The 27896-nt window shown below is 51.9% G+C and overlaps 2 protein-coding genes across 2 annotated transcripts in view; one reads left to right on the forward strand and one right to left on the reverse strand.

Annotated features, from left to right (window-relative positions):
- LOC128274907 (glycerol-3-phosphate dehydrogenase, mitochondrial) overlaps window positions 1-27896 on the reverse strand; it is a 281955-nt gene that overhangs the window by 574 nt on the left and 253485 nt on the right. The gene's annotated exons all lie outside the window — the stretch shown is intronic.
- Window positions 23258-27771, forward strand: LOC128274941 (putative odorant-binding protein A10). Its single transcript, XM_053013291.1, has 3 exons — window positions 23258-23715; window positions 24071-24323; window positions 27483-27771. Exons 1-3 carry the CDS (start codon window positions 23677-23679, stop codon window positions 27620-27622), a joined length of 432 nt encoding a protein of 143 aa, XP_052869251.1. The 5' UTR covers window positions 23258-23676; the 3' UTR covers window positions 27623-27771.

Consider the following 27896-nt stretch of genomic DNA (forward strand, 5'->3'; position numbering starts at 1 on the left):
TTTTTGGCCATCTTTTCCCGGCAATCCATTCGTCATCGGATTAGCGTGTTGCATTCGCGTGTCGTACGATAGTTTAGTTGTTCCCGTTCCGGACGCTGGTGTGTTTGCTTGCCTTTTTCTGGCGATGCTCCCGACCCGAGGCGAGGGGGTGGGCTAGCTGGTCCCGTTGGCCAAATCCGCTCCGCCGGGGATACCGAGCATGTACACATATTTGCCCATCCTGCCGGTGCGGGATGGGGATTTGAAAATATTTAAACTACTTTTAGCTTTTGCCAGCATCAATCAACAATTGCGGCACGAAGCGAGCACCGGACCGGAGTGCGGGACAGGGGACCAAGGGGACCCGGGGCCCGGGGGCGCACTGCTCTGTTATGCATACACATGCTGCTACCGGGCGGGACGTTGTTTTGTGTGAAATATTCAGCTATTTGAGTTTGGGGCCCGCTGCAATAATGCATTGTGGCCGGAAAATTCGTCCATCGTCTGTGCGGCCTTGCCTTTTGGCTGTGGTTCCTGCCGTTTCTGGGGGGGTTTTGAGGGCTCCCAGTTTTTGCTGCTGCTCCGTTGTGCCGCCGTTAGTCTCATATTTAAATATTGTGCCATTTTCATTCCACCCTCACAGAGGTGGGCGACACTGGACAGTCTTTGCGCTGGAGCGAAGCAGCAAACATACATTTCTTGCTTGTTTGGTGCCATCGTGCAGCGATTATTTAATCTCGGGTATAGGTTACCTTACCGCTCGTTGGACGTTTGTCCACAAGACTGCAAAAAAAATCCTGCCCCAAGGGCAACCGTTCCTAAATAATTTTACTGGAAGTTAATCTTTTTGCCTTTTGGTCCCGAATGGCCCATCCTCAAACTATTTCCGAACCATTCCCAAATGAGTTTCGCTCCTTTGCTGCTGCGGAACGTCAGAAAATGAGCAAAAGGATTATCTCGTGGATGGGGCCGCCGATGCGTGTGTCGTGCTGTGAAACATGCTGTCGGCTCACGGGTCGTCCTTGATTCCCGGTTCAAGCCTCTGCCAAACGTTCAAGCCCCGGGCGTTCTCGTTCGGCTGTCGCCGGAAGATGCCATTAATTGGCAGCAATTATCATTCCGTTGGCACTCCATTATCGTCGGCTTTGCGGAGATGCCATCGTCGTCGTCGTCGTCGTCGGTCGTCGGTCGTCGGTCGTAGCTGATGATGTTTTCAATTTCGAGTTCCTTCCTCTGAGCACCGGTCGACACTAATGCCGACCGACAGCTCAGCCCATTTGCATAATAATACTTAAGAATCCACCCGTCATCGGCGTCGGCCCCGAAAAGGGATCGAAGAATGTGGCACAATCGGTCTCCGGCACCGGCCTCTGCCTCCGAGCAATCAACAGTCCCCAGGATGATGGCACGGCAGGGGCTGTGTGGCTTTTGATGAGACACCTGGGACAGCAGGCTGGCCAGGAAGCCAGGAACTTCCACCGGCCACCGGCGGGGCGTGTTTACGCAAAGCTTTCAAAATTAATCAAATCGAAAGTAATTAAAGGCGGTGCTCGGGACGCTCGGAACTTCCGGCAAGGGTTTTCGATAATTCAAACAGGTCGCAAAGGGCGGACCGAAAACGCCGTTTTAATTACCACAAAAGTCACCGCCATAATCGGCACCGGAGCCGGCCGGTAAATGTGGTTTGTGGTTTGTTCAAGTCTGGGCCCAAAAGAGCCATTTTTTGCCAGGCCAAAAAACCACCCCATCGGTCTTGGTTTGACTTAGCTCGAGGATCATGGCTACCAACGAGGGGGGGATTAAGGAACGCTTCTCTAACAGGGCGCCCTTCCCGGGGATGTGTTTCTTTTCTCTGGTGCGGTTCTCGCGCCCTCTGTACTGAAAGTATTTATCTGTTATTTATTTCTTCCTTCGCACTTCGCTTCCCTAATCTTCGTTTCATCAACAAACTCCCGCTGCCAGCCGCAAGGTGAGAGTTTCGCCCGTTTTTTCGTCTGGCGTCCCGAGAAACGAGATTTTCAATTAGCACGCGAACAAATAATCGACCCCGGGATTGCGGATTACCTCGCCTCGGGGTGGGGGGGGGGGGAACCGAGCTCCGGGCAATCCCTGCCACCCTCGTGTGAAGACATAATTTGATGAGCGATTCACGGTGGATTCACGCCTCCCTGAGCCAGGATTGCCGACCGGCGGCAATCCGCTAACGAGACCCTCCGTTTGTTCGAATGAAACAGGGCGCGGTCGCTGCTCTCTGTGTTCGTCCTGATGATGGCACATGATTGGAAAATAAATTTTGTTAAAATAAATATTTTCACTCGCCGAGCGCGCGCGTGTGTGTGTGTTTGGTGGCCATTTCTTTTTGATCGTCGTCCACAATCCTCCACACGCCGATCCGGGCAAGGGTTGGCCACCCTCACGCCTGTGGCTCCTTGGGCTGCACATTAAACGAAAATAAACATATCCATCTTGGTGGCACTGGGGCGCGGCACCCCCCGGGGGTGGCCGGGACCGGGTTTTCTGTGTTTTTCCTCGGGCCGCGGGCGGGGGGGGAGGGCGGTTGAGAGTGTTTTGCATTTTACGACCCGGTCGGGATGGGGTTTCCGGGCGGGCCAATCCACTCCACGAGGGACGAAACCCGATTTACTGATTTCTTATCGCTCCGCCAGGCACGAAAGAAGCGCCTACTTCTCGACGCCCCACCACCGGAAAAGGACGGCCGGTTCGGATCTCCTTTGAAGCTGCCCTGTGAGTGCTGTTGCTATTTTTCCGCCGTTCGCCCACGGCCCCCCGGCCGGGCTCCGGCCATCAGCGTAATCCTTGGGAGCTTCAATCATGAGTTTTCAGATTTTGCCTCCTGTTTTGTGTGTGTGTTTGCCTTCTCGGCTTAGTGGCCCGCCGGGGTCGCCGAGATTTGGAAGTAAAAAGGAAAGAGTTATGAGTTTTTATTCGATCCCGAGGATCGGGGTAGAGCAGAGCAGCCAGACTGATGAAAGCTACGCTCCCAGCGCTGTCTTGCGCTTGGTCTTGGCGATCCCAGGCGCGTTATTAATCGGAGGGTCGATCGGCCCACGAAACACACTGCTGCTCCTTTGTGCAGTTTTATTGATTCCGCCACGCCGGCCAATCCTGGTTCTCGAGCGCCCGAGGTCATGTTTTAATCATATTCCGGCAGTTTCACGAACCGTTGCGGGTTCCTTTGCGTTCTGCACGCCACCCGGCCCGGAGTGCTTCACGGGTGATCAAAGCCCGCTGCTGGCTGCCGGTTTGTTCCGGTCAATAGCCATCGCGAATTGTTGATTTTTCGCGAAGTGAATAAATCACGAGCGAAGCACCATGCCGGTGCCGCTGCTGCCAACTTTTCGCCCCGAAGACGCGAAAGAATAATCCATTTCGAGCACCAGGGGCACCCGGGTGGGTGGACGAGGCGGGCGTGGGAGGCCACAAAATGTTTCCATTTCGCTCAAGCTTTCCTCGCGCCCGTGCTGACGTGGCTTCTGTGCAATAATCAAAACAAGCCATTAATATCGTCGCCATCGAAGCAGCCATCGAAGTAGACGTCGCGAAAAATGACGTTCGCGATGTTCCACTTCCACGTCGTTTGTAGATCATCAGTTTTCTTATCAAACACCAGCGTCTCGGTGCTGGATTCTTCTCGCTACTCCGCTTTGTGCTGCTCGTTTAGCACGCGCACTGCCGTCCTCGAAGCGCTGGAGCCTTCTCTCTTCGGGCGAGAGTTCGCCGGGAAGCGAATTTTCCGACGACGTCTTACATCATCTTGGCGCAGGTTGTGCAAGTTTTGATGGGTTTTAAAAATTGTGTGCCACTTTTCAAACGGCGCGTAGTGAGCGGTGATTTTTCAAGGATGCATCCAGCGTTCTTTTTTTGCGGATCGTGATGCATAAGGATAACGCTCCGGGAGAACGAAGAGTAACGACATCGGATGGCCGTTTTGTTTTTTTTTGTTTTCCCTCTGGCTTTTCCGAGAACAAAAGAAGCATTTGCAACTGTCAGTGTGTATGCGTCGGAGCCTTAACTGTTGCCGATAGCGTTGCGCGTCGAATCAATCAATAGACGCTGAGCTATTACCTGTCATTTGCAAGTGTGTTCCCCGATCTAGCAGGCGACGGGGTTCGGGGTTCGGGGTTGCCGGGGCTTAAATCAAACACGAACAATCCTGGCGCGATGCCGCTCGGCTGTGCATTATCCTTTTTGTTCGATTTTCTTCTGACTCCCGCGCGGAACAAATAAATCAATCTCCAATGTTACAGCTGTAAAAACAAGATCTCGGCCGGCACCGGGTCCTGTGTGTGTGGTCACCGACCAGGCGTGCGCCTAGCCCATTATCACCCCCGGGCGAAAGTGGCCAGAAAACGGCCCACCGACCGACGCGCTGCCGTCCGAAATTCGTTCGTTAAAATATGGCGCGTCCTTTCTTCTGTTCTTGCCTACTGCGGTTTGCAGCGGCCGGGCCGGGCCGGTCCGTGCCGTCGCCGGGGACCACAACACAGGGGGATCCATTTAAATTGTTCTCTTTCGCCGTGTCCGCAAAAACTATCCATATTGCCCGGTGTTTTCGTTCGATTAATTTTACACTCGCCCCACTGTGGGGCTTTTATGTTGGCTTACGGGGGGGGGCGTCTTTTTTTCGGGCTCGACGGTGGATTGGCTGCGTTTTTTTGTTGGCCGTCGACGCCGCCGAATCGTGCCAGAAACCCACCCACGGGACGCACTGTTTAACTGTAACTCTGCTCTGAGTAGCTGTGGCTGCGGACACAAATCCTGCATCGGCTCCGTCCTTGCGGTTAAGGATGCAGCTTTCGAAGGCGGCCTCACGAGAACCGTCCGATGTAAGTAGCAGCGCCCGGTGTGTGCGATTAATATGATTGAATTATTTTCCCTCAGAAATGCCTGCGTTTGGATAATTTTTTCGCCACCAATGTTTGCGTTTTAATATCCGAACTCCGGCGCGTCCTTTGGCACGCTTGGCGAGGACTTTATGTTGAGCAGCACTTCAAAGAGAGTGGCACCCGGATTCCCGGATGAAAAGTAAGGGCATTCGAGAAAAAAACCGACGATCCACCGGCATGGAACGGGAGTGAAGGTTCACACACACTCAGCCACCGGTGTTCCGGTGGATATTGGTTTTGGTCGGCAAATGCAGCCGCTCCCGGATTCCAGACGATCGAGCACACACGGGGACGGGGACGCGGAGCACCAATCGAACAGGATCGGGCCGATGAAGGGGCGCGCGCGCATCGGATGTGAAGTTCGGCAATGAAATAATTGAATTATATTTAACCGAACCGGAAGATGGCGGATCGAGCCCCCGGATCCGCGGCTGTCTGTCTGTGGGAAATCAAAGGGACCAGAAAGCGGGGTTCAGAAAGAGGGGGAAGCAATGGAAGAGAATTATGGACAACTTTTAGTTTTATTTTCGCGAATCGCGCGGGTCGCCGGTTTTTTTTCCGCTGTCCGTTTCCCGCGCTGTGTCCACACACGGTTCGCGGGGATACATTTTGCATTGAGGTGCGCGGATGGAAAGGCCGTCCCGGAAGTGATGCCGCCGCCAGTCGCACCAACGAAGCATATTGCATATTTGGCAGAAGCAGGATTTATGCTCTCGCCTTTCCCAAGGCCCTGGCCAGTTTTTGTTGATAATTTCAAATATTTATATTTCGCTCCGCCGCGCGCGAGAAGGGGAGCCTGCACTTTGGGCCCACTTCATTGCTGTTTCCGATTCACCGGCCAGGATCTGGGTCCGGATCTTTGTTTGCAACATGATGCAGAGTTTTCGGTTTTCAAGTGCTCACGCGTCAAGATCATCTCTCGTGGTTGAGGTGCTTCGCCTAGAATGGCACTTCTGTTTCCGCTCCGGTCGTTCCTGGCTACAAATGCCAGATTATGAGTCAATTATTTATTAAAAATACAACTCTACGAAGGTGATTTAAATTTTAAATTCCGTGTTTTAAATGGTGCCGTGCTAAGGGACCATTCACCTGAAAAGGGAGGATGATCTTCTCAGCATCTGTAACGTTCTATGATAATGATGAATGAATTGTTAAGTTACACTCAAAAGTAACATTAAAAAAGAATATATAGATCGTCTTAGTATCGCTGGCTGAGATAGATTTAAAATTCGAAGAAAACTCTCTGGAATCCTAGCCACGGAATGTCAAACAATCGAACAGCCTTGTGCCCCGACAGAAATTCGACGCCGCGTGAGCCGTCGGCACATCAATCGAACCGGTGGCCGCGGCGCTAACCGATACAAATCTCGCGACAGCATCGAATCACCATCACTGTTAAATGGCGCAAATAATCTCTTCTTTACAAGCGAAACGTTTTCGCTCCGGTTTCGGAGCCCGGAGTGCCCGTTAAGATGATTATCAGCGCCCGGTTCACGCGGAGCAATTCCGAGGCTTCGAGGCGGATCGATTGTCAGGTCGTTTCCGAGGAAACATCAACCGCGCGGGTTTCCTAAAATGGTTAAGCAAATTGTTCACGTGATTGTTCGCCGTCAACCCGTGCCGCGTGACCGGGAATCACATTTCGCAGCCCGGCCCCGTTCGTAGCAACACTTCCGGTTGATTGTGTCTGTCTCTGTGTGCGGTTCCCAGTGCCGAATGGCAGAAACAAATCGAATAGTCATCATCATTAAATTTTTGTTCCAATGAAAACAATTCTGCCTGCCGATGTTCGCCGAACAATGCTGCTTCCGGCGGACGAGCGCCTCGACACACACACGTGGCACATCGTTCGCCGTGGAAATGTTCCAGAAAAGGATCTAAAGCGGAGCAGCGAAAAATAACCGGTGAAAATCTTCACACGTAAAATACACCACCTCGTTGTTAATGGACGTTCAGCTCTCGCTCTCTCTCAGCTCACCCGCTCTCTGAATGCTGGCCGATCGGAAACGGAGTGCAATAGAAACGCAACAGACGGTTGAATCGTAAAATTTAATAACGCTAATAACTTTTATATGGCCGATAGTATTTTGCAGCTTCTCGAGCGAGAAACTTCGATCGGAGCACGTGTCCACCGGAGCAGGACGTTGGTTTGCGTGTAGCTTTTTGAGTTTTATCTGTTCGACGGGCGACAGGCCGGGTGACCCGTCGTCGTCGCCGTCGTCCCGGTTGCCAACCGGATCGGGCATCACCCCCAGCAACGTGCCAATTCCCGGCCACACACACACACACACACAAATGGCAGTTGGGCAGTTTCGATTGGGTCCGGTTTTTATGCCACGCGCCGCGAGCGCTGTGGTAATTTATTCGCATCGGATGTCCACGATTTAATCATCGAGCACAGTTGCGCCTTGATTCGGTTCGGGTGGCGGCGTGACGATATCTGGGAGCCGTTAAACCGGAACGCGTGGCAACGGCATAAAAACGACCCCGTGGCCACGCCGTGGTGATGTTTTAACGGTGTTTGCAGTGATTTTACGGTTCCTCTGGCCGGGGCTTCCAAGAATAGGATGACGTCCGGTCCGGGAGTCTTGCGCGAACGGTTGCTCAGAGTCCATCGACAACTTTGTGGGCGCCTTTTTTTGGGTCATTGGAAGCTTGCACGTCAACAGGCCCATTGACTTGTACGCAGTACCGGGAATAATCCAATCAATTTATTACGCTTTCATTCTAATGATTTCAACAAATAATTGAATGTAAAATATTTGCACTACAATGGGGGGTGTGGGGTGTGTCCCGTGCGTCCCGGAACGAACCCCTTTTTGATGTTTGCCCGTTTGAACCGGTTTCATCGGAAACATCATACAGCCCGACGATATCCATAAAGTTAAGTGATCTATTTGATTTTCGTCCCGCCTTTTTTATTGTCATATCAACCTTTTTGTAATTTGCATTCGCAACAATACGCCGGGAAACAAGCCCATTTTGTGTGCCGTCGTCCGCCCGCACACACACACAATGTGCCCTTGTGTTTGCAGCTGAAACAGTTTGATTTACTCACTTCCGGTACTATCGGATTACTCTCGCGCGGCACGAGGCGGGCACGGGTCAATATTCTTTCTTCTCGGCCGCCGGTCGAGTGAAAGGCAAATATTAATCTATTTGCCATATTAATATCCGCTTTTTTCGATTTGATTTTTAGTGACTGTGAGTGGCCATGTATTGGTATGGTTTAATTTTAATATGCAGCATTTTATAATGGTATTAAAATTGACGCCTCGACGTGAGGCTCAGAGCGAAAACGGTGCTCAACGGTAATCTCAGTAGGCTTACGAAACATGAAACATGTAAAGAGAGAAGGAGTAATCAATCTATGTATATAGACGTAGATTGCTGTTTGGCTATTACGTCAAAAGCTGCGTTGATTGCTTTGATAAACAAACATTGATCGATGGCCATCAGACTTCAAACGAAACGTTCTAAATGTATTCACCCAACTTTACTCTCAAAGCCTTTAGAAATGCCCTAAAGCGTTTAAATGAAAGGCTGACTCGTACCCGTACGGGGACTTCAGCAAGGAACAAATCGTTGTCAGTTATTCTTATCGATAATAATCGCTCATTGTGGTCACTTAAAATACTAAAACACTTTGAAACCACTAGGCGACGAAAGAGGAGCAGGATGTTCGCATAATAAACCGTTCGAAACCGGTCCGGGTGACTCGAAGTTATCCGGACTCCCCCTGGGGGGGGGTTTCGAGTTGCCGCCACACTTGCCAAAATGTTTATGTTTGCCCATCGTCACTAATGGTATTGGCATTCGGTAAAAGGAAAACACAACACCAGCCACAACACCCGATCGCAGTGTGAAACGGTGTGACGAAACATAAAGAGGGACACGGACGAGGGACGAGACGCGAAACTGGCGCATCCTTGGACCTCGGGTTTGCTGGGACGGTCCTGAGTTTGCTTTGGCAAGTGCCACTGCCTCACGTTTCTTATTAGAACGCATAAACTTGACTGCCAATCACGTGCGACGTCTAGCCTACGGGAAAAAGCGTGACCCACACGAGGAGCTCCGGTGTCTCGTCCTTTCCGCCGGGCACATCCGGGAACCCGGTGCTCGGTGCTCGGGTGGTCAATCTCGGGAGTTAAAACCAATATTGATTTTAAATGTGATCAATACGGGGCCAAGTACGGCCAAGATCGGTCCAGGTCGGTCCGGCTCCGGTCACTGCTGTCCTCCGGAGAGGCCGCTTTGTGGACAAACACACACACACACACGAGCGGAAGTGTTGATAAATATGTATCGAAAAGTGTATTGAGATCGGGCATTTTGGGATCGGATGTGATTGCAATCCCGACCGACCGACCGACCGACCGGTCCTTTCTCCAGACCCAATGTTTGTGTGTTTTCAATCGCGTCAACCCGCGTTGCTCTTTTGAGGGTCCCAAGACAGAAAAGGATCGCCCGCACACACACACAACATTGTATCGGGATGGCAGGACCTTCTTGGTCCCTGTCCGGTGGACGCTTCGTTCCGTGCCAAAAATTCGAAAAGGAAACCGATGTATTGGCTGTAGTTTTTCTCCGTGCGTGTCTCTGCACCCGTTCGGAATCGGACGCCCCGAGGAACCGGTCTGGCTTCCGGTTCGGTGGCCGGATTTCGGTAGTCTTTGATTATAGTACCGCTCCGGATCCGGGAACGTTGCACGGAAACGTTTTTGACGAATGGCCGATACCAGCGCAGGGTTTTTGTGCCCGAAAGCGATACTCACTCATCAACCTTTAGTCTCCCTGTCCTGCCGCTGCCGGAGTACAGTTTTGAATGAAGGAATAAATAAACAAACCCTCGGCAAAACTAGCAAACGAGTGTATTTTTCCTGCCGCTTCCTGTGTAGCTCGAATCCGCAACGCTGGGACAGCTGCAGCTCGACTCGGGTGGGCTAAATCAAATATTTTTCCAACATGTTTGGCCCCAGTTTGCATAAAACTTGAATTTCGGCCCGACCTTTGGCCCGAATGGAAATATTGGTGCGTTGCACTGGTTGTAATGGTTCCGTGGATCCGAAGCAAGCCTCTCCCGGACCAAATGGTGCAGCGCAACAGCTGCCAGCAAAACAACCTGCACTGCACTGGTCAACGGTTGGTCGGTTGAACTATCAAACAAACGGTACCCGGTCCACTGTGCCAGGATTCACAATTAAAATCGTCCTTTTTTGTCGAACGTCCCAATCGAAGTGGAGAGTGAGCATTAAAAACAAAGGAAGGAAAACCGATAACGAGAATCCTGGCCAATTGTCACAGTAATTGGAGCGAATAAATACGGGAAGGACGAGACCGATAATACCTCTGCCCCGTAAAGCCGTGCCTCGATTGCGATTCCGATTCAAGACAAGGAGCCACCTCACTCGAGAGGCAAATCGGGCAAGATCACGGGGCTCACGTCCTGGGAAGGCTCATCATTCGAGTAATCCACAAAATAGCGTACAGTTGGCCGCCCCGAAAACCCCCGCCACAACCCAAAACACATTTATATTCATCGGATTCCTATGATCTTGCCACACACACACACACACAGTGATTGCACACACGGACGCAGTCAGAACAGGGCACATTCTTGTCCCTCTTTCCCTCTCTTGCTGTCTCGGCCAGGAGGTCCCAAGCTTTAACCCGTTACCGATTGGAACCCATTGATATCGACATGGCTACGGCTTACTTTAAAAGTCCCCGCTTCTTGCTTAACCATTTCCCCATTTCCCAGGGGCTTTATCCGGGGGGGATTTTACCGGTCGGGCGGGCGGCAGGAGGTCCTTCGGTATTCGATTATTGGTCTTATCTTCCGAACGGACGGAGAGGGCTTAAAGCTGCTGGCTGGGCTGGCTTTCCTCGTTTCCGTGGTGGTTCGATTTCGACTCGATCGTAAGCGGGACATTCGTTCGGTCGTTTTTCGAATACGTCGACACATGTTGCCCACATTCTCAACGCGCTCCCTGCCGGGACGTCGTGGGGCGACAAATCCGAATGCTCCGTAGTCAATTTACATGCACACGTACGGTTCCTATTCGTGCGCTCCACTCCAGCCGAGTGGCCCGCACCGATTCGAGGCTGTGCCGCTGGGAGTCGTTTCGGGAATCGGGTTTGCTCCTTATTCCGAATGAATCCGGAGCAAAAAATAAGGCGAATGAAAAATCGGAACTGTCAAAAAACGGGTACGGGAACGCAAAAATGGAGTTTCTGTCTTTTTCGGTTCGTGTCAAATGTAAGGAAGTATGAAATGTAAGAATGGATTAGGCGAACCGAGGTCCCGGTGGCTGCGCTATGCGCCGATGGTCCCAGGCGAGCGAACAAGGACATCTACAGAGCAGACAAGGCACGGATGCTGCTGCTGCTGCTGATGCGCTGCGTCACGGTTTGGCACATTTTCGCACCAACAGTGCGGCATTATTGTCAAAATATCGGAATGATACAATGTGTGTACAGATCCGTGTCTCATCAACCGCTGCTGCCGCCGCTCCGGATACGCTCCGGACACGCTTTTTCCGGAGAGCTTTGAATAATAATGGATGTTGATTATTTTTTGATAATAGGGTTAGCTTGCGGCAAGGATTTCGAGGACGCGTGTGTTCGACGCCATTGTTCGGCGCCGCTGCCGGCTGCCAGACGGAGAATGGCGCCAGGTTGATCGATTGTCGATGGTAGTTCCGGCTGGAGTACCCAGTAAAAGAGTGCGGAAAATGATCGTGTACTGAACGAGCCTTGTTTAATTAATAATGCCATACGCGTGTTTACAATGAGAGTATTGTTTTAGAAAAATGCTTCCTGTACTGCATTGTTTATTTAAACTTGTTCAGTACAAAATAGATTGTTCAAAGGTTCATGTCGTTGGGACTTGTTAAGAGAAATTTATCAGATTTAGAGTGATGCGGGTCAGGCCTAATAAGGTCATTATTAAGACTAGAACACTAAGAGAGTAGAACACTAAGACACGTGTCAACGATTGAATTCGAACACAAGTTTTTAGTAGTAGAAACCTTGTGCCCGGACATTGGGCCCCGAGCTAATAAGGCAAAGGCTACTAGGTGAATGCATCGGAACACCCATGGCGCGACTGGCTAGACACTGGATTGGACTGATGCCTTGATAGAAAAGAATTTCTCACGTACTGGCCGTTTCTACATGCCAAAGCTGACCATTCCGTGATTTTACGGTGGGGAGTTTGCCCAAAATGTTGCCATCGAATATAGGTTTTGAAAAACGGACATCCTAAGGTGCCCTTCCACACTATTTATTAGTCTAAATAAACATGGATTCAAGTGCTGCTCAAGAGGAACAACACAAAACATCTTCTTTGTTTGACCAAAAACTGACTAGTCTTCACAATCACCTTATCACCGGATGTAGACTTGATTTTCAGTGTACAGCTAATTGATTCTCACACTCTATTCGCACTGTCGGCTCGTAGGCCACAATCCGCCATCCTAATTCCCCGGCCCGAAAACCGGGAAGTACCGCGTAAGTGGCTGTAACAGTTTTTCCGGGAATTTTCCGGGAATGGTGACTGAGCCAGATAAGACGACCATCATCATCCCGATCCCCATTCGACACCCGGAATTGGAGGGAGACTCGGTGAAAATGAGCCGCTGGCATTTAGTAAACGGAAATTTGTACAACTTCACGGTGTCGCTGAATGAAACTTCCGGCGGGGAGCTCTGGTGGCGGTGGTTCCTTGTCCCACGGGACATACTGTCTGATGTACTGCACACACACACACACACGCAGCACCCTTCCAGAGGATGCTTCACACACTCCGCTCGTGCTGTGATTAGATAAAGCGGAAGCCTCCGGAAGCGGAAGCTAACGGGAGTGGAATGTCAGGAAAAGCACAATCACTTTGTTGACATCTCCGTCGAGTTTCCTTGTGCGTCGTCTGACACGTCGAAGACGAGGCGGCCACTTGAGGCAAACTCCCGCTCACGGGTTGTTTTTTTTTATCGCCCGTTCTGTAATAACCGAGGACACGGCGAGGACCACAGTTTTTCTACACACAAAACTCCGAACAAGCTGTGAGGTGTTGTGGAATGGCGCTGCTGGTAGGGAGTGTTTAGCTGAGGACAAAAAAGTGGGTCCTTTCTTCGCGCTTCTCTAGCCGGAACTAGCTAGCGGTTGGCCAGGTTGATCTGATCTTCCCGCAGAGAAGTAATTTACATGGAAGTCCGTGTTTGCTTTTCTCTTTTTCATCATTTACTGTCAGCTAGCGAGAGTCCCATTCCCGGGAGCTGCACCGAAAGATAGAGCTAACTAGTGGCCGCTGCGTTGCTATGGAAAAATATTTGTCTTTACGTTAAGCACACACACACACACACACCGTAACGAAGTTGGCTTTGCATTTAGCGTGTTAGTTTGCTGCTCAGGCAGATGGACGAAAAAGTTTACGTGAAGTGGTTTCCCGGAGGTTCCTAAAAAGGATGGGAAGTACTAGTTTATCCACTAATTGAGTAGGTAAAGGGAGCGCCTCATCGCAGCTCAGGGTCCTCGTCGTGCATACAATTTGCTCACAATCACATTTAACACGCAATCGGAGCAACCAAACGGATCATCGCAGCAACCGAAGCACATAAAACGAACTACTTTTCGGACAACTTTCGCTGCCATAAAAGTGCTGGACCATCAAAGCTCCGTCGGCCGGAATAGAATCGTAAGAAGGCCGGAGACATACCCGGCCACACACACCCTCCGATCCGTCCTCCTCCGTCCGTACGGGGTCAGTTTATTTAAATTTTCTTTTATTTCGTAGGTCGTTTCTCCTCCGAAGCCGGCCGCGGGGCGGTTTGTGGTTGGCGTGCTCCGAATCTCAGGCCCGGGAACGATCCGTAAAGCAGTACGTAAACCCGTCCAGGAGTGCGGAGTGCGGGATGGAAATGAAAAGATCAAATTTTCATGCGCCACCAACTCATAAATGGAAAGATAAATCTAAATATGTGCACTTCAGCCACGGAGCCGGTGCCAGACAGTCCTGGCCACGAGTCCTGGTGTCAGTGGGATTCATTTCGTTTTGCATTCTGGAACTCTTTCGGTCTTTTATTTCTGTGCTTCTTCTTGTTGTTGGGAGAAACTCCGTCGGAGCAGCGTGTGGTGTGTAAGATCATAAACACGAGGCTCCACTGGCGTGGCCGTGCCAAGTCTTGTGGGAGTATTCATCACCGCCGCCGGCAAACCGTGGCATCCGTTCGGCGAGGATGACGCCTTTGGTCTCGGCACCTGATTCGAAGCGTGGCTCCGGCTGGGCCATGTGGGAGCCCAGCCCAAGGGCCCAAAGCTTCAGCGAACAGAAGGACGAAAAAATGGCATGACTTTTCATTACACATTGGTGGAGTGTCATGCTGGAATGAAGAATTTCTTTTGACCGGACCCGGGCCGGTCCGAGGTCCGAGTCGGCTTCTCTTGGGCCGGCCACGCGCACTGGATGGATATTAGAAATTTTACGACAGCAAAGATTTCCATTTCGTTGCGCTCCGAGTCGGACGCTTTGTAAGGGGCACGGATCCGAGGCGGATCTTGGTGCGTTCTGGGTGAAGCGATCTGTTTGGGAATTGAAGCTGCACATTTTTTATGTGCGCCAAATTGAGCTGTGCGAGTTCGAACAAAACCCCACATTGTTTCCTTTATCTTAAAGAATTCCAAAAAGGGCCTGAACCCAGAATGGTTCTACTATTTTTGCCATGACTGTGCCACCGGCTTTGTAGTCGTACATATTTTTATGTGGGATCCCGGTTTATGGTCAACAAAAACCCATCTAGTAAACCGGGTAACGACCAATTAAAGTGTCGCTTGTAAAGCGCTTCTTGAAATTTACATAAACAAATCTTGAGTTAGTTCCTTCGAACAACGTCGAGTTTTGTTACGAGCCAAGAACTTCATTCGGAAACTTCTGGCTCGGTACGGTTCAATGGAGATCATTCGATTGTGTGTGTTCCGGGCCATCCCCAGCATCATCGTCACCATCATCTCCGAGAGTCCGCTCCACTAATCATTGCAAAAGTTGCCAATTATTTAGTTTCGTTTTTCGAAGCCAAAGTTTCAAATGTCCCCCCCCCGCCCGAGGGTGGTGGCCGCTTTGGTTCCGTCTTGAGGCGGTTGGTCCCGTTTAGACACAACCCTGGGGTTTCCTCGGAAACTTTCGTTAAATCTTATTACCTTCCCACGGCAGCGCAGCTCTTTGCAGCTCCGGTAGGCCCGGTGCCTAATGCTTCCGGAATGCCCTCCGTATCTCGAGGTACAGAGCAGGAGGGGGCCAAGCACCCCAAAGGACCCCCCCTGGGTTTACTGTGAACGGTGCCAGAAATTCTATTACACTTACTTTGTCAAAGTTTCACACTTCCTCAGTGGCCAGTGCCTTCTTGGGATAGTTGCCGTGGATGGCCAGCCCGGACCGCCCGGGTGTCCATCCTTCCCGGAGATGGGTTGTTGTTTGTAGCGCTTATTTGTTCGGTTTACTGACGTCAACGGTAGGCCCAGGCCCAGGAACCGACCAGGTTGTTTTGATTGTGTCTTAAAACTTCAGAAGTAACTGTAAACAGCATCGCATCTTTGGAACCTGCAAAAGCGGTTTGCAGTTCCTACTGCTGCAGCCAATTGCTTCGGACAGCAGAAAGGCAAAAGATCATTCGCTCTGAAAAGGTGCATTAGACAACGTTGTCGATGGCTTCTAGGGGGCCCCCAGACCGCACGGGCACTATTGGATTAGTTATCAAAACGGGATTTGCTGTTCATCGAAATGCGATTTGTTGGTTGGTCGGGCTCGTCGTGAGGCAGGGCTTCCGTTTCTTCACAGAGCATCGGTCGGTTTGATAACAGTTGTCGTCTGGTGAGCACAGTATTATCCTGTCAAGGGGCTAACGAAGTGGCTGCAGGCTGCGCTTCTTCGGTGCAGCATCTTGTGAAGACGCCAGAAGACGGCAGACGCTTCTCGGGCGAACACTTCTCGGCTTCGGCTTCGGATTGAATTCCGCTTTTGCGTAACCGTAACCGCACGACGCAAAGAAGTTGTTGCAGCGCCAGCAAAAGAAGTTGATGGATGTACTGTGTGTGTACGGGTGCAACGGGGTACGATTTTAGCATAAGTCAATATTTGTTCGGGTGTTATTGGAGCTTAAGAAGGATGTGCCCGGATGTGGTCGGAGGTGCCGAGAATGCATAACTTACGCCTCGCAAGCTATCACTCTCGCCGGGTGTCCGGTTTTCTCGCCGGTCCGGGCCGGGGGGTGGTGGCGAAGATTAAGTTCTCGGTAAACATGGTCATACATCTTGGCAAAGAAGCACCGCACTGTCGGGCTGCCGGAAACGACCGACCCGATGGCTGGACGACGACTCGTGCTCGTGCTGTGTGACTGTTTGTGCCCGTTTGTTGATTCGATTGTTAACAGTAACAATTACATGGCCACACACACACATAAATGGTGTGGTAGCTTTCAGCGACAATGCACTGCCGGCAGGGCGGCTGAAGGACGCGATCGGGCTGGACGGGACCAAGACGCAGCCCCCCGACGGTGGTGCGTGACAGTCATTTATGGTACGATTATGTAAAATTAATTTTCGATTACATAACGTCAATCGGCACGGCACGGCCCGGCGTAAGGCTTCTATTGATGGTGCGAGATGCATCGATCGATCGGTGGTAAAAGTAAAACCGAGTCGAGACGGGTTGCCGGCCGGTGCCACGCGCCGAGCATAATCGGCCGAGTGGAACGACAAGTGGAGAGTAATTAATTGATCAATAAAATTAACTGCACGACTGGAGCGACCAGCGCCGGCCGGCGCAACAAATGGGCCAGGAATTTGGGATTCCCGGAATCGGGAAGACTTGGCTGTCTTGCCATCCGTGGGGCTGCTGCACTTGTCTGTGGGTGACGTTGAGAAAAGGTAAAACTCGCTTAATACTATTACAGTTCCGAAGCGAGGAGCAAATTTACATCATCCTAGGACGGTGCTGTGGTTATCTGGAATCGCCTGACGTTATTTGCCACGATTTGGTCCGAGCAAACGAAAAGAACGCAAATTAAATAGAAGCGAAAGGAATGTCGTCCTCGACAGTTCTGTGCAAATACACCGTCGAGTCGATCGGTTTGAAGTGTCCTCGAGAGACGACACGTGCACTAGGATGGCGGTTAATGCAATTTAGCTACGTTTTCCTACCCCGAATGGACACTTTCCGGGCGCATTCGTCGGTTGACCGGAATGCCGGTGAGCGATGAAATAATGCCCCTGCACCGTTGGTGTAATGTTTTATCATCAAACCCACCCAATTGGCGGAATTGGGACAATCCATCCAACAAATTCCATCGAATTGCACCCGCCGGAGTGTTGTCTGAAACTGTTTCCGATTGTTTCGGTTGTATCACTCCATAATGGACACCTCGAAGCGCGCAACAAATGCGGGCTCCAGGAGTCCCGGGATTACGGGATTCCGGTTTTCCCGAAAAACACGCTTTTCTGGTTCCGGGTCTTGTTACCCAGTAATCCCGGCCCCATTTTGTGCCACTTCGGTGTGTTTAATTCACGAAACATGAGCCAATGAGGAAGCCCAGCCAAATAGTTCGTGGCATCGCCGACGCCGCCAGGAACCCGGAATGTGGAGCCCAGCGTAACGTCATTAGTCACATCAAAAAATAACATAACCATCATTAGTACTGTTTCCTGTTTTCGGGCGGGGTGCAGCTTCTTCACATTCCGGGACACACTCGAGGTGGTGCGCCTCGCAGACACTTGCGCTCGGGATCAGGATCGCAGGATAGAGTTCTCGGTAGCAAGCAGGCTCGGTGCTCCGTTCCGTGCAACAACAAAAAAGAAAGACAAAATGTGTGTGTGTGTGTGTGTGAGGTGAGTAATACGTTCAACCTGTAACCGGGGCCGCTGCGCAACATTATTCAAATGTGCCAACGAAGCTACTCGCCGGCGGCGGAAGGCGGAAAGTCTTCCTGGCGCACCATTATCAATCAACCCGGCATCGTGCTGTGTGTGTACACACTTTGTAACAGTTGAATTCACTTTTCCCGGTGAAAACCTTTTTCATTTTACCACCGCTTGGCTGGCTGGCTGGCGTGTTAGGACCGCGTTCCGCGGAGAGTGACTAATGGTTTGCCGCTTGAAAAATTGGTTGCGATATGTGTCCGTGTGTACCTTTTGGGCTCATTAATCCCGCCATTTGCCCACCGATCAGCGCACAGGCCCGTAACAAGCGCGGCAATTAATTCGCGCACCCTTGGGTCAAGTATGATTAGGGACCGCTGGGGCGTTCGCGGACACATTTCGCGACCGGGCGTCTGCTTTCAGTAATTAAATAAAATCCTTAGTTTGATTACAAAATTCCAATCCGGCGTTTTCGGTGGAAGAAACCCAGCTTGGTGCCGGGCGGCGCATGATAATGGAAACTGAAAATTTCAGTTATTCCGGTTCCGGTTCCGGGCCCGTTTTGTTTTGAGGTCCAATGTTGCGCGTTGCTGGCCGCGGCAACCAACGTGTCACTTTGCAGCTTTCGGAACAGCACCGCCGCTCGGAGTGGACCACATTTGGGGCGACGTACGTAATTCCAGGACTTCCTAATGGGCCCAGGTTGGATGGGTGACCCTTTTCGGGGGGTGGGGGCAAAAAAATGCGGACCAACTGCGTGAGATAATTCCTCCGCCGTACGTGCGTATGGCAAAATTAATGGTCCGGGTGTGGGTATCGATGTCAGCTGCTCGGAACCTCATTTATTTGTAACCGGTGCTCGTGCGAACCGCGGAACTGTGGTGCTGAACCGAGGTCTGTTGAAAAAGGATTGTGACAAATGTATTGGAGGGTTCTTCGGTTGCAGAGGCGTGGTGCATCATGAGTTCTAGAAGCCACAAGGTGGAACGCTCAATAAGGAATATTACCTGCAAGTTCTACCGAATTTTGGGACGGGTTTGTGGGAAAACAAAAGATCATAAAATATGTTTAAAATAAATATGTTTTATAGTGCTTCGAGGATTGGAAAAACCGTTGAAACAAGTGTATAGTATCCGATGGAGATTACCTTAAAAGTGACCAAATAGATATCCATGAATGAATAAATAAATCATATTAAAAAAACTCGCAATCCTTTCTGAACAGCCCACGTATGAAGCTGACCGAGGTAACATTCGAGTCTGGCATTCGTGGCATGTGATTAAAATGCAGTCATTTGCGTTGCGTGCCTGCGTGTGGCTGAAAAATCCTTCGTCCGGCTGCGGCCGGGTCATCTAATCTCTGCGTCAGATAAGCCGCACCACAATGCAATCGCGCGGGGTTCACAAAACCGGGCCATGATGGGTTCAGCAGCACATTCATCGTGGTCGATTGCGCGGAAAATGTCACCAGCCAGCCAGCCCGAGCCCGAGCACTCAGTTTTGCCCAACTCGGCCGAGTCCGAAATGAGGTCCAAATGTGGGACCATTTTTGCGAAATGACTTCAGAGGTGTGTAAAGTTCGCGCCTGCAACTTGGTGGACGACCACCGGCCCGGGGTGGTGCTAGCGAAGAGGGGGGGTCATAAAAATGTAGTCGTAATTAAAACCTGTGGATGCACGTCGGCATGGGTCGGCACGAAGGTCAGTCGTTGGTCAAGGGGAGCCCCAAGGGAGCGCGCGTACGTGTTCCGTACGAGCCGACCATTATTCGAACTCCGAATTGCACGAGGCGCGCACGTCGCTTAAATGCTTTAGTGTTTTTCTTTGACACCTACCCCCCCAGTCCAGAACGTGACGTTGAAGGAGTGACGCAGTATTTAAGAGGACCTCCACGGTGAAGTAAATGCGAGAAACCCCCCGAGGTGGGGAGACTCGAAGTAAATGCGACAGAATGTTCCACGCCGGTCAAGTAGGCGTTGGTCTGCAGTTGACAGCCGTGCGAGTGTTTGACACTCTCTGCAGCAGCGAGCTGACGTCATGGTAAGCGCTGGCCGGTAATGTTCGATTGTGTTGAAAGTTTCTGCTCAATTATACTAATACGCGCGATTAAATATGGATGCATGAACCCGGCGACCAAATTGAAACCTAATGGCTCATTGGGAAATTAATTTATGGATTGTGACGGCGTCGGCGTTAAAGCAGCGCCGAGCGCAGCGTGGTTTGTGTGTAAACTGTAAATAACGTTATCTACCACCGCAGAGGCCGCGCCATCTGCCGGTGGGGATCGGAATGACAATTTGGTAAAAACCTGGCCCGGCGCACACCTGGTCTGTGCCGGAACCTCTGGTGGTGCAGTTCCCACGAAAGCGCGAGGGCTTGGGCAGGGGCAGGCGGCCGCGGTTTCATAAATATCGCTTCGCAACTTTACGCAAATGCGGCACGCGCGCACGCGGTTTCCCGGAAACACACCCCTCGGAGGCTTACAGTCGATTAATCCTCGATTAAGATACGTTTTAATATTTATTAAAATTCATACCCATCCGAAACCGTGCATATCCGTGCACATTAACGGCACACAGGCACGGTGCGCCCTGTCAGAGCCGCATCGATTCACTGAGCACTGATTAAAATTTCATCCCCACCAATCATATGCGATGGCCCGGATCGCCCGGCAAAAGCCAGAAAAATGCGTGGCGCACACGACATGAATCCGGCTTTTGAAACGCAAATAAAAACACAGGCGACAGCCGGCGCATTGTAGGACACGGCACGGGGCGACGATGATTAAACGGTTCGGTTGCACCGGATACGCCGGGCAAGGATAAACATGGATCGTGGTCGGAGTCTGGATTTGTACGAGCCACTGGCGAGTATTAATGGCAGCCCGCTAGTGTTTGCGTGGTCAATTTTGGGATCGCCATCGCCGGCGACAGAAAGGAACTTTTGGACCGGACGGCGGAAAACATGTTTTGGTTACAATGGACCAAATTGACTCGGATCGGTTGGTGGGCTCCTTTTCGGACGAGTTCTTGGACGAAAAACATCTTCCCGAACCAAACCGACGATCCCCGCGTGGTGATCCTGCGCGATAAGCGCATTATGGTCCGCCGGGGGTGTTCGCAGAAAAATAAAGTGGAAAAGAGTAAACTTCCGCCCGCAGCGTCGTGGATATTCTTTGCAGATAAGCCAGACCAGCGGGCCACCACCAGAAGATAAACAAAGTGTCCGGCTCCAGAAATCTTTCAGCGCAGCTATGAAATCAGATTTATTGGATGCCAAAATGCACCGTCGACGAGTGGCGGTGGTGGCGTCGGCGGTGGCCATCAACCGCTGTCTCACACCGCACCTCGCAAGGCCATCAAGATTAGCCGCCACCGAGGAGGTCCTGGCACCTCGGCACCGACACTGGCGGCAGGTTTTTCATAAACATGACAATTAAATTTGCCGGACCCGTTAAAAGCGGCCCAGCGGTCTGCTTTCTCTCCCCCTCTCTCTGTCTGTCTCTCTCTGTCCGTGTGTCTGGTTTTTATTCTCCCGAGAGCCCTCGAGAGGGCCGCCCGAATGCTTTTGGCCACCGACGAGATGCATCCGATGGTAAAATAAATTATGTTATAAAAATCCCATTAGCTGCCGCCGCCTGCCGAGTGGGCCGAGTAATCGGCCGTGCCATGCCACGGCGACCAGGACGACCAGGACGACGATGGCGCGGGTTTCGGCTCACTTTTGGCACCATAATTTTGTTTATCCCGAACGAACGGCAAAGGACGGCGCTTCTACCTCGGAATCGGCCGGCCCCTCTACCCGGCAGCTCTCGCTCCTGGGGCGTCGTCCTTCGAGTGGTTCGAGTTCTACGACTTACCCTGGCTCCGAGTACCTCACGGCGCCCGACATAATTTCTCCCTGGTCCCTCCGGTATGGCGTGTCCTGATGTAATCCCCTATTAAGTGGTCTCCAGGGGATTTCTTTTCGGTTAATCCTCTTAAACGGTTTCTTATGTGTTGTTTGTTGTTGGCTCCGGGCTGGCCGGCAGCCTGGCGGAACCTGGTGCGGCCGTGGGAACTCTTGACGACTTTTCGTCCGTCGCTCTGATTCTCGTCGCCGTGCGATGTCGGAAAAATATCAATCCCCCTGGTGGCCCTTTTTGGCAGGTCGAAGAGCTGGAGAGTACGTTTTGATGTGTGACCTACCAGCTTCTCCAGGACCTTGGTTCGAGTGGCCAAAGTTTCCCCGATGGAATGTCGATGGGGGAATCGTTGAGCTGATTTGGGGATTAGACTGGTTCGATCCGAATGATCCGGTGCCGCGTACCAATTAGCCAGCAGAGGAACCTGGAGAAAGGTCTTGAAGATTTGACGGCTGGCCCGTGCGAGTTCTAACCCAACGTTCCGACGTTAATAACGAAATACGGCGCCATTTGAGGTCGTCGTTACGTCATTGATTTCTTCATTTATCGCTTGTCTGACGTTTGATGGCTTCGATTGAAGTGCGTCATCGTAACACACAGAATCAGTCAGGCCTGGCCCACTACTGAGGAGTGGTTTATGGACCGAAGGCAATGAAGACTGGTGCCCGAAAGGCTCGTAAAGTGATGCAACAAGTCCCATAAAGAAGCTCTTGCACTTTACTTTTCGAGTTTGAGCCTCCGAAACACACCGCCTGGTCTGGACCGTAAACTATTCTTACCTGGGCGCTACACGTAAAATCCGGCTTCACCCGGCTGATCGCCGGCTGATGAGACTACCCCGGACCACCGGTGAACCCCGTGCCGCCGGTGGCGCCGGTGTCGCAACCTTCGGAACCACCGGAATGCCGTTCGCTCGTTCGCTCACCGCCCGCCATAAAGCCTTTCGGCCGGGCGGTGATTACCTTTCCGGGGGCCTCTCTGCCATGTCGACAGTGCGTTGCAACGGAAAGTCCACATCCAAGTGAGCAGTACCGCGCCTACTCGGGGTCGCCCTTTCTCTTTTTGGCCAACACGATCCGGGACGGGCCGCGGTTATTACTTCTACACGGTCCATCGCGCGCCGCCTGCGGGATCTATTAGCTGCGCTGAGGCGGCCCGCGGGAGTCGAGCACTTGCCATTTCTTTCCTGCGCCGCCCCTAGGGTAGTCACCGACACATCTCCCTACCCCCACACGGAGTGCCACTTTTGCTTCTTGCTTCAGCGCGCGGTCGTTCGTTGGTTGAGCCGCGACCGGCCGCCATTTGATGTTTTTGATCGCTCGGCAGCGTACGTGCTCCGTCCTCGTGGCTCCTCGTAGCTGGCATAGTTCGGTGTGTTCGGTGCGGCCCCCGGGTGTTTTGGTGGTGGACGTCCGTTCAAAGCGCCTTTTTTGAATCACGCAGCGCGCACACCAATTCGAGTACGGCGTCGTCGTCGTCGTGACCTGTTCAGAATTCCTTGGCGCAGAAGTAATTCTCTCAAGTTATAAGAGTTTCTTTGTGACAAAGTTCGTTCGGGGCCAGTTCAGAGTTCCCAGTGGCTAGTGGCCATTTAAAAGTGGAAACTCGCGAACGCGGTAGTTGACGGTGTGTTCCGTGGTGCATAAGTTGGCATCGAAGAAGTAGTTCGGAAGAACTTCTCTCTAAAGAAGAGTGCCAATTTCGCGGAAGGTCCGGTTAAGGAACCATCCCGGACGCAAGTTTGCGGTCGGAGAGGAGAAAGTAAAGCCCTCGCTGGGCGCGTTACACAATAGAAACCGCACCCGCGGCACGACACGGCATCAACGTCATCGGAGCAATCCGGTCTCTCAACACCTCGTCGGCATAGCAACGGAGCATTACAGGCCCCTAGCAACGCCACCACCACCACCACCACCACCACCGGCCCTAACTACTGTCGATTACAGCGAGTTCGCTGGTGCAATAGACGCGTCTCTCGCGCAATGTCGGTCACAATGCACGACAACATGTCGACCAAGAAGGTAGGTTCCACCACATGGCGGTCCGGTCCGCCCCGGGCATTACATAATGCCCGTGTTGCAAAATGATAAAAAGAATCCGCGCGACACACCACAGCATAAAAAGCATAATCGTTCGCTCCGGCTCCGATCCGGCTTTCCCTTTTTTTCGCCCCGGCGGCGGCGGTCCAGTGATGGATATTGTTGTTCCCCCGGCTCTGGGGTCTGATGGCCTTTTACTTTTTACGTCTTCACACGCGCGCTACATAACGCATCGCCTGGCACGATGCGATGTCTGTGTGTGTGGTTCCCTTCCTATTTGTTCCCTTTTTCTCTCACTCTCACTCACTGTCTTTCTGTTTCTTTTTCGGCCCCACAGCCTTCGGGAGTAAACCGGGTCAGTAGTCGCAGCTGGTTGGTGGCCGCGGGGCTGTTGGTGTGTGTCGGGGCGATGCTGACCCAGCTGACCACGGTGGCCGCGGATGCCACGCTGGCCCCGACGACGACGGCCCGGTCGCAGGTTTCGGACGAGGCGCTCGAGAAGGCCCTCAGCGATAAGCGGTACCTGATGCGGCAGCTCAAGTGTGCCCTCGGCGAGGTACCCTGCGATCCGGTCGGGAAGCGGCTGAAGAGTAAGTACACCGGGTGGCGTGCGAAAATGAGGTCGCCCGTTTATGTCATCCGCGCGGTGTGGCCGTGAAAATTATACAACAACCTCACGCTTTCTCGCACGGCCTGTGGCGTCACCGGCAGACGCGGGGCGTATAATTTAAGTTGTTCATTAATTCCGCATCCTGGCGCACGCCAGTTCTCGGAGTGGCCACACAGTGGCCAATCCTCGATCCAGGGCTTCGGGAGTGCCGGTTTTGGGGGTAAGAAGCGTGGCCCTAATTAAAATGAAAATGATAACGATACGGTTGTGCCTCCCGGAAGCGGCCAGGAAGTGTCGCCGACCGCCAGAGAACTATCCCCGGTCACCCCCCCGGTCGAAAACACAACAAGCCAAGGGGTTCTTCTTTTATTGCCCGGTTTTTGATTGCAGAGTGCGAGTCTGAAATTCGGTCCACTTTTTTGTGTTTTGGTGCGCCATCTTTCGACATCATCAAGCTCAAGCTCCTTTTTTGCCAAAGCCAAAGTTTGCCGTTCTGTTTCGGAACTCTTCGCCATTTTCGCATCGCATGATACTTTGTCGATTTATGGGGCCTTCCCTTGCTGGTTGCTGCTGCTCCCCCAAAGAAGTGTGGTTTGGGGTGGTTTTGTGTGGGTTAGATAGTTCAAGCAACCGGACCACACCCCGGAGAACTCCCCGGAGAAGCCGAGCTGACTGCAGAAGTGAAAAGTGAAATGTTACCACCGAACCGAACACCGAGAACACTAATTGTGCGCGTTGTTCTCGCCCGTCGGACGTGGGACGAATGTTTTCGAACCATCGGCCATCGCCGGCATCTAATGACTTTATAGCCGCCGGTGGCACTGCTTTGGAAACAAAAGTTTGGTGTATTTAAAAAACAAACAAAAACACTACAATTTGATGGTGATTTCATTGCACCGGAGTCCGGCGTTCGGTGTTCGGGGTGCTAAAACAAAATGATTAGCCCGTGGTTTGGGTCCCCAGCTCACATAAATCTTCCACAGAGTCCACAACAACATGGCGCCCGTGGTCACCATCTTGGGCCACGGAGACTAAACACTTTATGGGTCGTAATTTTGCGCAAAACAGTTAAACCGTTTACCACCGCCAGCCGGGGACCGTAAACTGTGATCTACGTCACGAAACGATGATTTCGCTTCGCTTGCCTGGTGAACTTTTAACACACTTTATGTTGACCGGACCGTGGTCAATTCCGTTTCAGTTTTGTCGCCATCGGAAAGCGGATCGCCAGAAGGATTAATTATCAACTACAACTGCATCCTGGATCGCGAGGGGAAGGGGCTTATCGAGCACCGGGTTCCACCCGATCCGGCCCGGCACGGTGTTAATTATCAGATAATTTAAAACAACCACCCCTCGGGGTCTCGCTTTACAATGCTTAATTTAACGCGCTTTAACGGATTAACAGTCACGGCGTGGTGGCTCCCCCTGGTGGGGCGTGATATAAACGTGGATAATGCGATGCAAAAATGTATTAATTCTATTTCCAAAGTTCCGAATGATTTATTGGAGCCAGCCGGATCCGGATGATGATGCAGTTGTAGGGCGCCCGCGGGGCATGTTTTGCGTGCCCCGCGTCAAATTTATGGAATATTTGTATAAGCCCGCCCGTTCAGGCTCCAAACTGAGGATCGACCGAGAGCGAGAGAAAGCGAGAGAGAGCCCCACTCTTTTAACACTTAATTAAATCGCTTGTGATAACGGAACGTGTGGGGAACGTGTGATGCTTACACCCTCTCGAATCGACACCTTCGACACCTCTCCTCGCGAACCCGAATTCCGTACGAATTTCCAAGTGGGCGACCTTTTTCGGGGGGTGAGCGCAAGGACCCTTCATGGGCGAGGTGTGAATGTTGTGCGCGTTATTAGCGTGTGCAATGTGTGCTCCGTGTGCAATGTGTCAAATCGGCAAGGCCGCGTGGTCAGTCGGGTCGGATCCTGCCACAGGGTCGGGCGTGCGTGCGTGATTGCGCTTGGCGCGACGGCAGACGAGTGTAGAATAAATATTTTCCCCACACACCCGTGGCTTTTGAGGGAGGCCACACTGACGGTGTGTGCGTTTGCGGGGCACATACACACTAAGGGTGGTCATACATAATTCATCAGCCACTCCACTATAGCTACGCTGCTCGATTTGGGCCATGCATTCGGTGCCGATAAATTGTTTCAACTCTGCAACCTGCTCTGGTGTTAATGCTGGTGCGTTGGTTGTTAATTAAATTGTGCGCATCATGATGGTGATGGGTGAACGCGACCCACCTTCAATCATCGGGATGACGACGGGTCCATTTTTACATCGCGGTTTAGGGCAGCACAAGAAACGGAGTTGTTTGTGGAAGAAATGAGGCAAAGAAAATGAAATCCTCCTGGCGAGTGAGTATTTGTTTACATGGCTCTCGACTCGTAGCTCGCATAAATAAAACATGCCGGATGCGTGCCGGAGTGGAGGCCATCATTTATTCAGCATGATCGCTGCTGCGAAGGCGACGCAGTTCGTGGGTTTCACGATTAAAATAACGGTTAGGGAAGGAAAGGACCTCCGCGCGGCGGCGACAGTCGATGGTAATGGATTTATTTTAAAAGCATTCCGTCAAAACGCTCGAATTGATAATGGCGCCCAGAGTGCGCCCAGAGGAATCGAATTTATTTATTCGTTGCGAATCCTGGGTGGCTGTGCTTCGCTTGCCCGCCCTAGAAACGGCACGTGGGTCCCCTAATGTAGTCCGCCTGCTGCGATGCAACTGGCGAATGCATCGGGGAATGTCCTTCGGGGATGCTAACAGCGCGACAGCGGCCCGACAGAGCGTGATTTTTCGCTCGTCCCGAGGAGCCATTAATGTGTAATTAAATCTTCAATTAAAATCTAATTGATTCCACACAGATTGCACAGACCCTGCTGGTGGTGGCCGTTAAATGGTTAGACCGACCGACGCCGCAGCTGCTGCTGTGGTTCCTCACCGGCCCCCGCCTCATGTGCCTCACGGATCATGATTTATTCAATCACCATTCGACGGCCGGCCGGGAGGGATTGTTTTTCAAAAGTTAATAGATTCCAGGGATGGGCGCTTTTGACGGAACGGATGGCGGACAGTAACGGTGTTTTATATGCTCACTCTCTCTCGCTCTCGCTCCTTTACAGGTTTGGCACCGTTCGTGCTGCGTGGAGCCTGCCCACAGTGTACGCCGGTCGAGACGACGCAGATCAAGAAAACGTTGGCCCACCTGCAGCGCAACTTCCCGGCCGAGTGGAACAAGCTCATACAGACCTACGCCGGGTAGAGTACGAGGAGTTTGGGGGACCAGGACCGGGAATGACTGACTCGGGCCATACGGGCCACAAATCATCCACAAATCCTTTCCCGGTTCGCGAAGATGCAACAAGCTTATTTTTTAGAACAAAACCGACAAAACAGCAGGAACTTAGTGAAGGTGGCAGACGCACGTGCGCCAACAAATGGCCGGCAAACAAAAATCAATAAAGTAGAACACTAGAGAGTAAACGAGAAGAAGTCGTCCATTTTTGTTTTTTCATGCTGCTGGCGGTGTTAAAACT

This window comes from Anopheles cruzii, chromosome 3 (assembly GCF_943734635.1).
Source record: "Anopheles cruzii chromosome 3, idAnoCruzAS_RS32_06, whole genome shotgun sequence".
Taxonomy (NCBI): domain Eukaryota; kingdom Metazoa; phylum Arthropoda; class Insecta; order Diptera; family Culicidae; genus Anopheles; species Anopheles cruzii.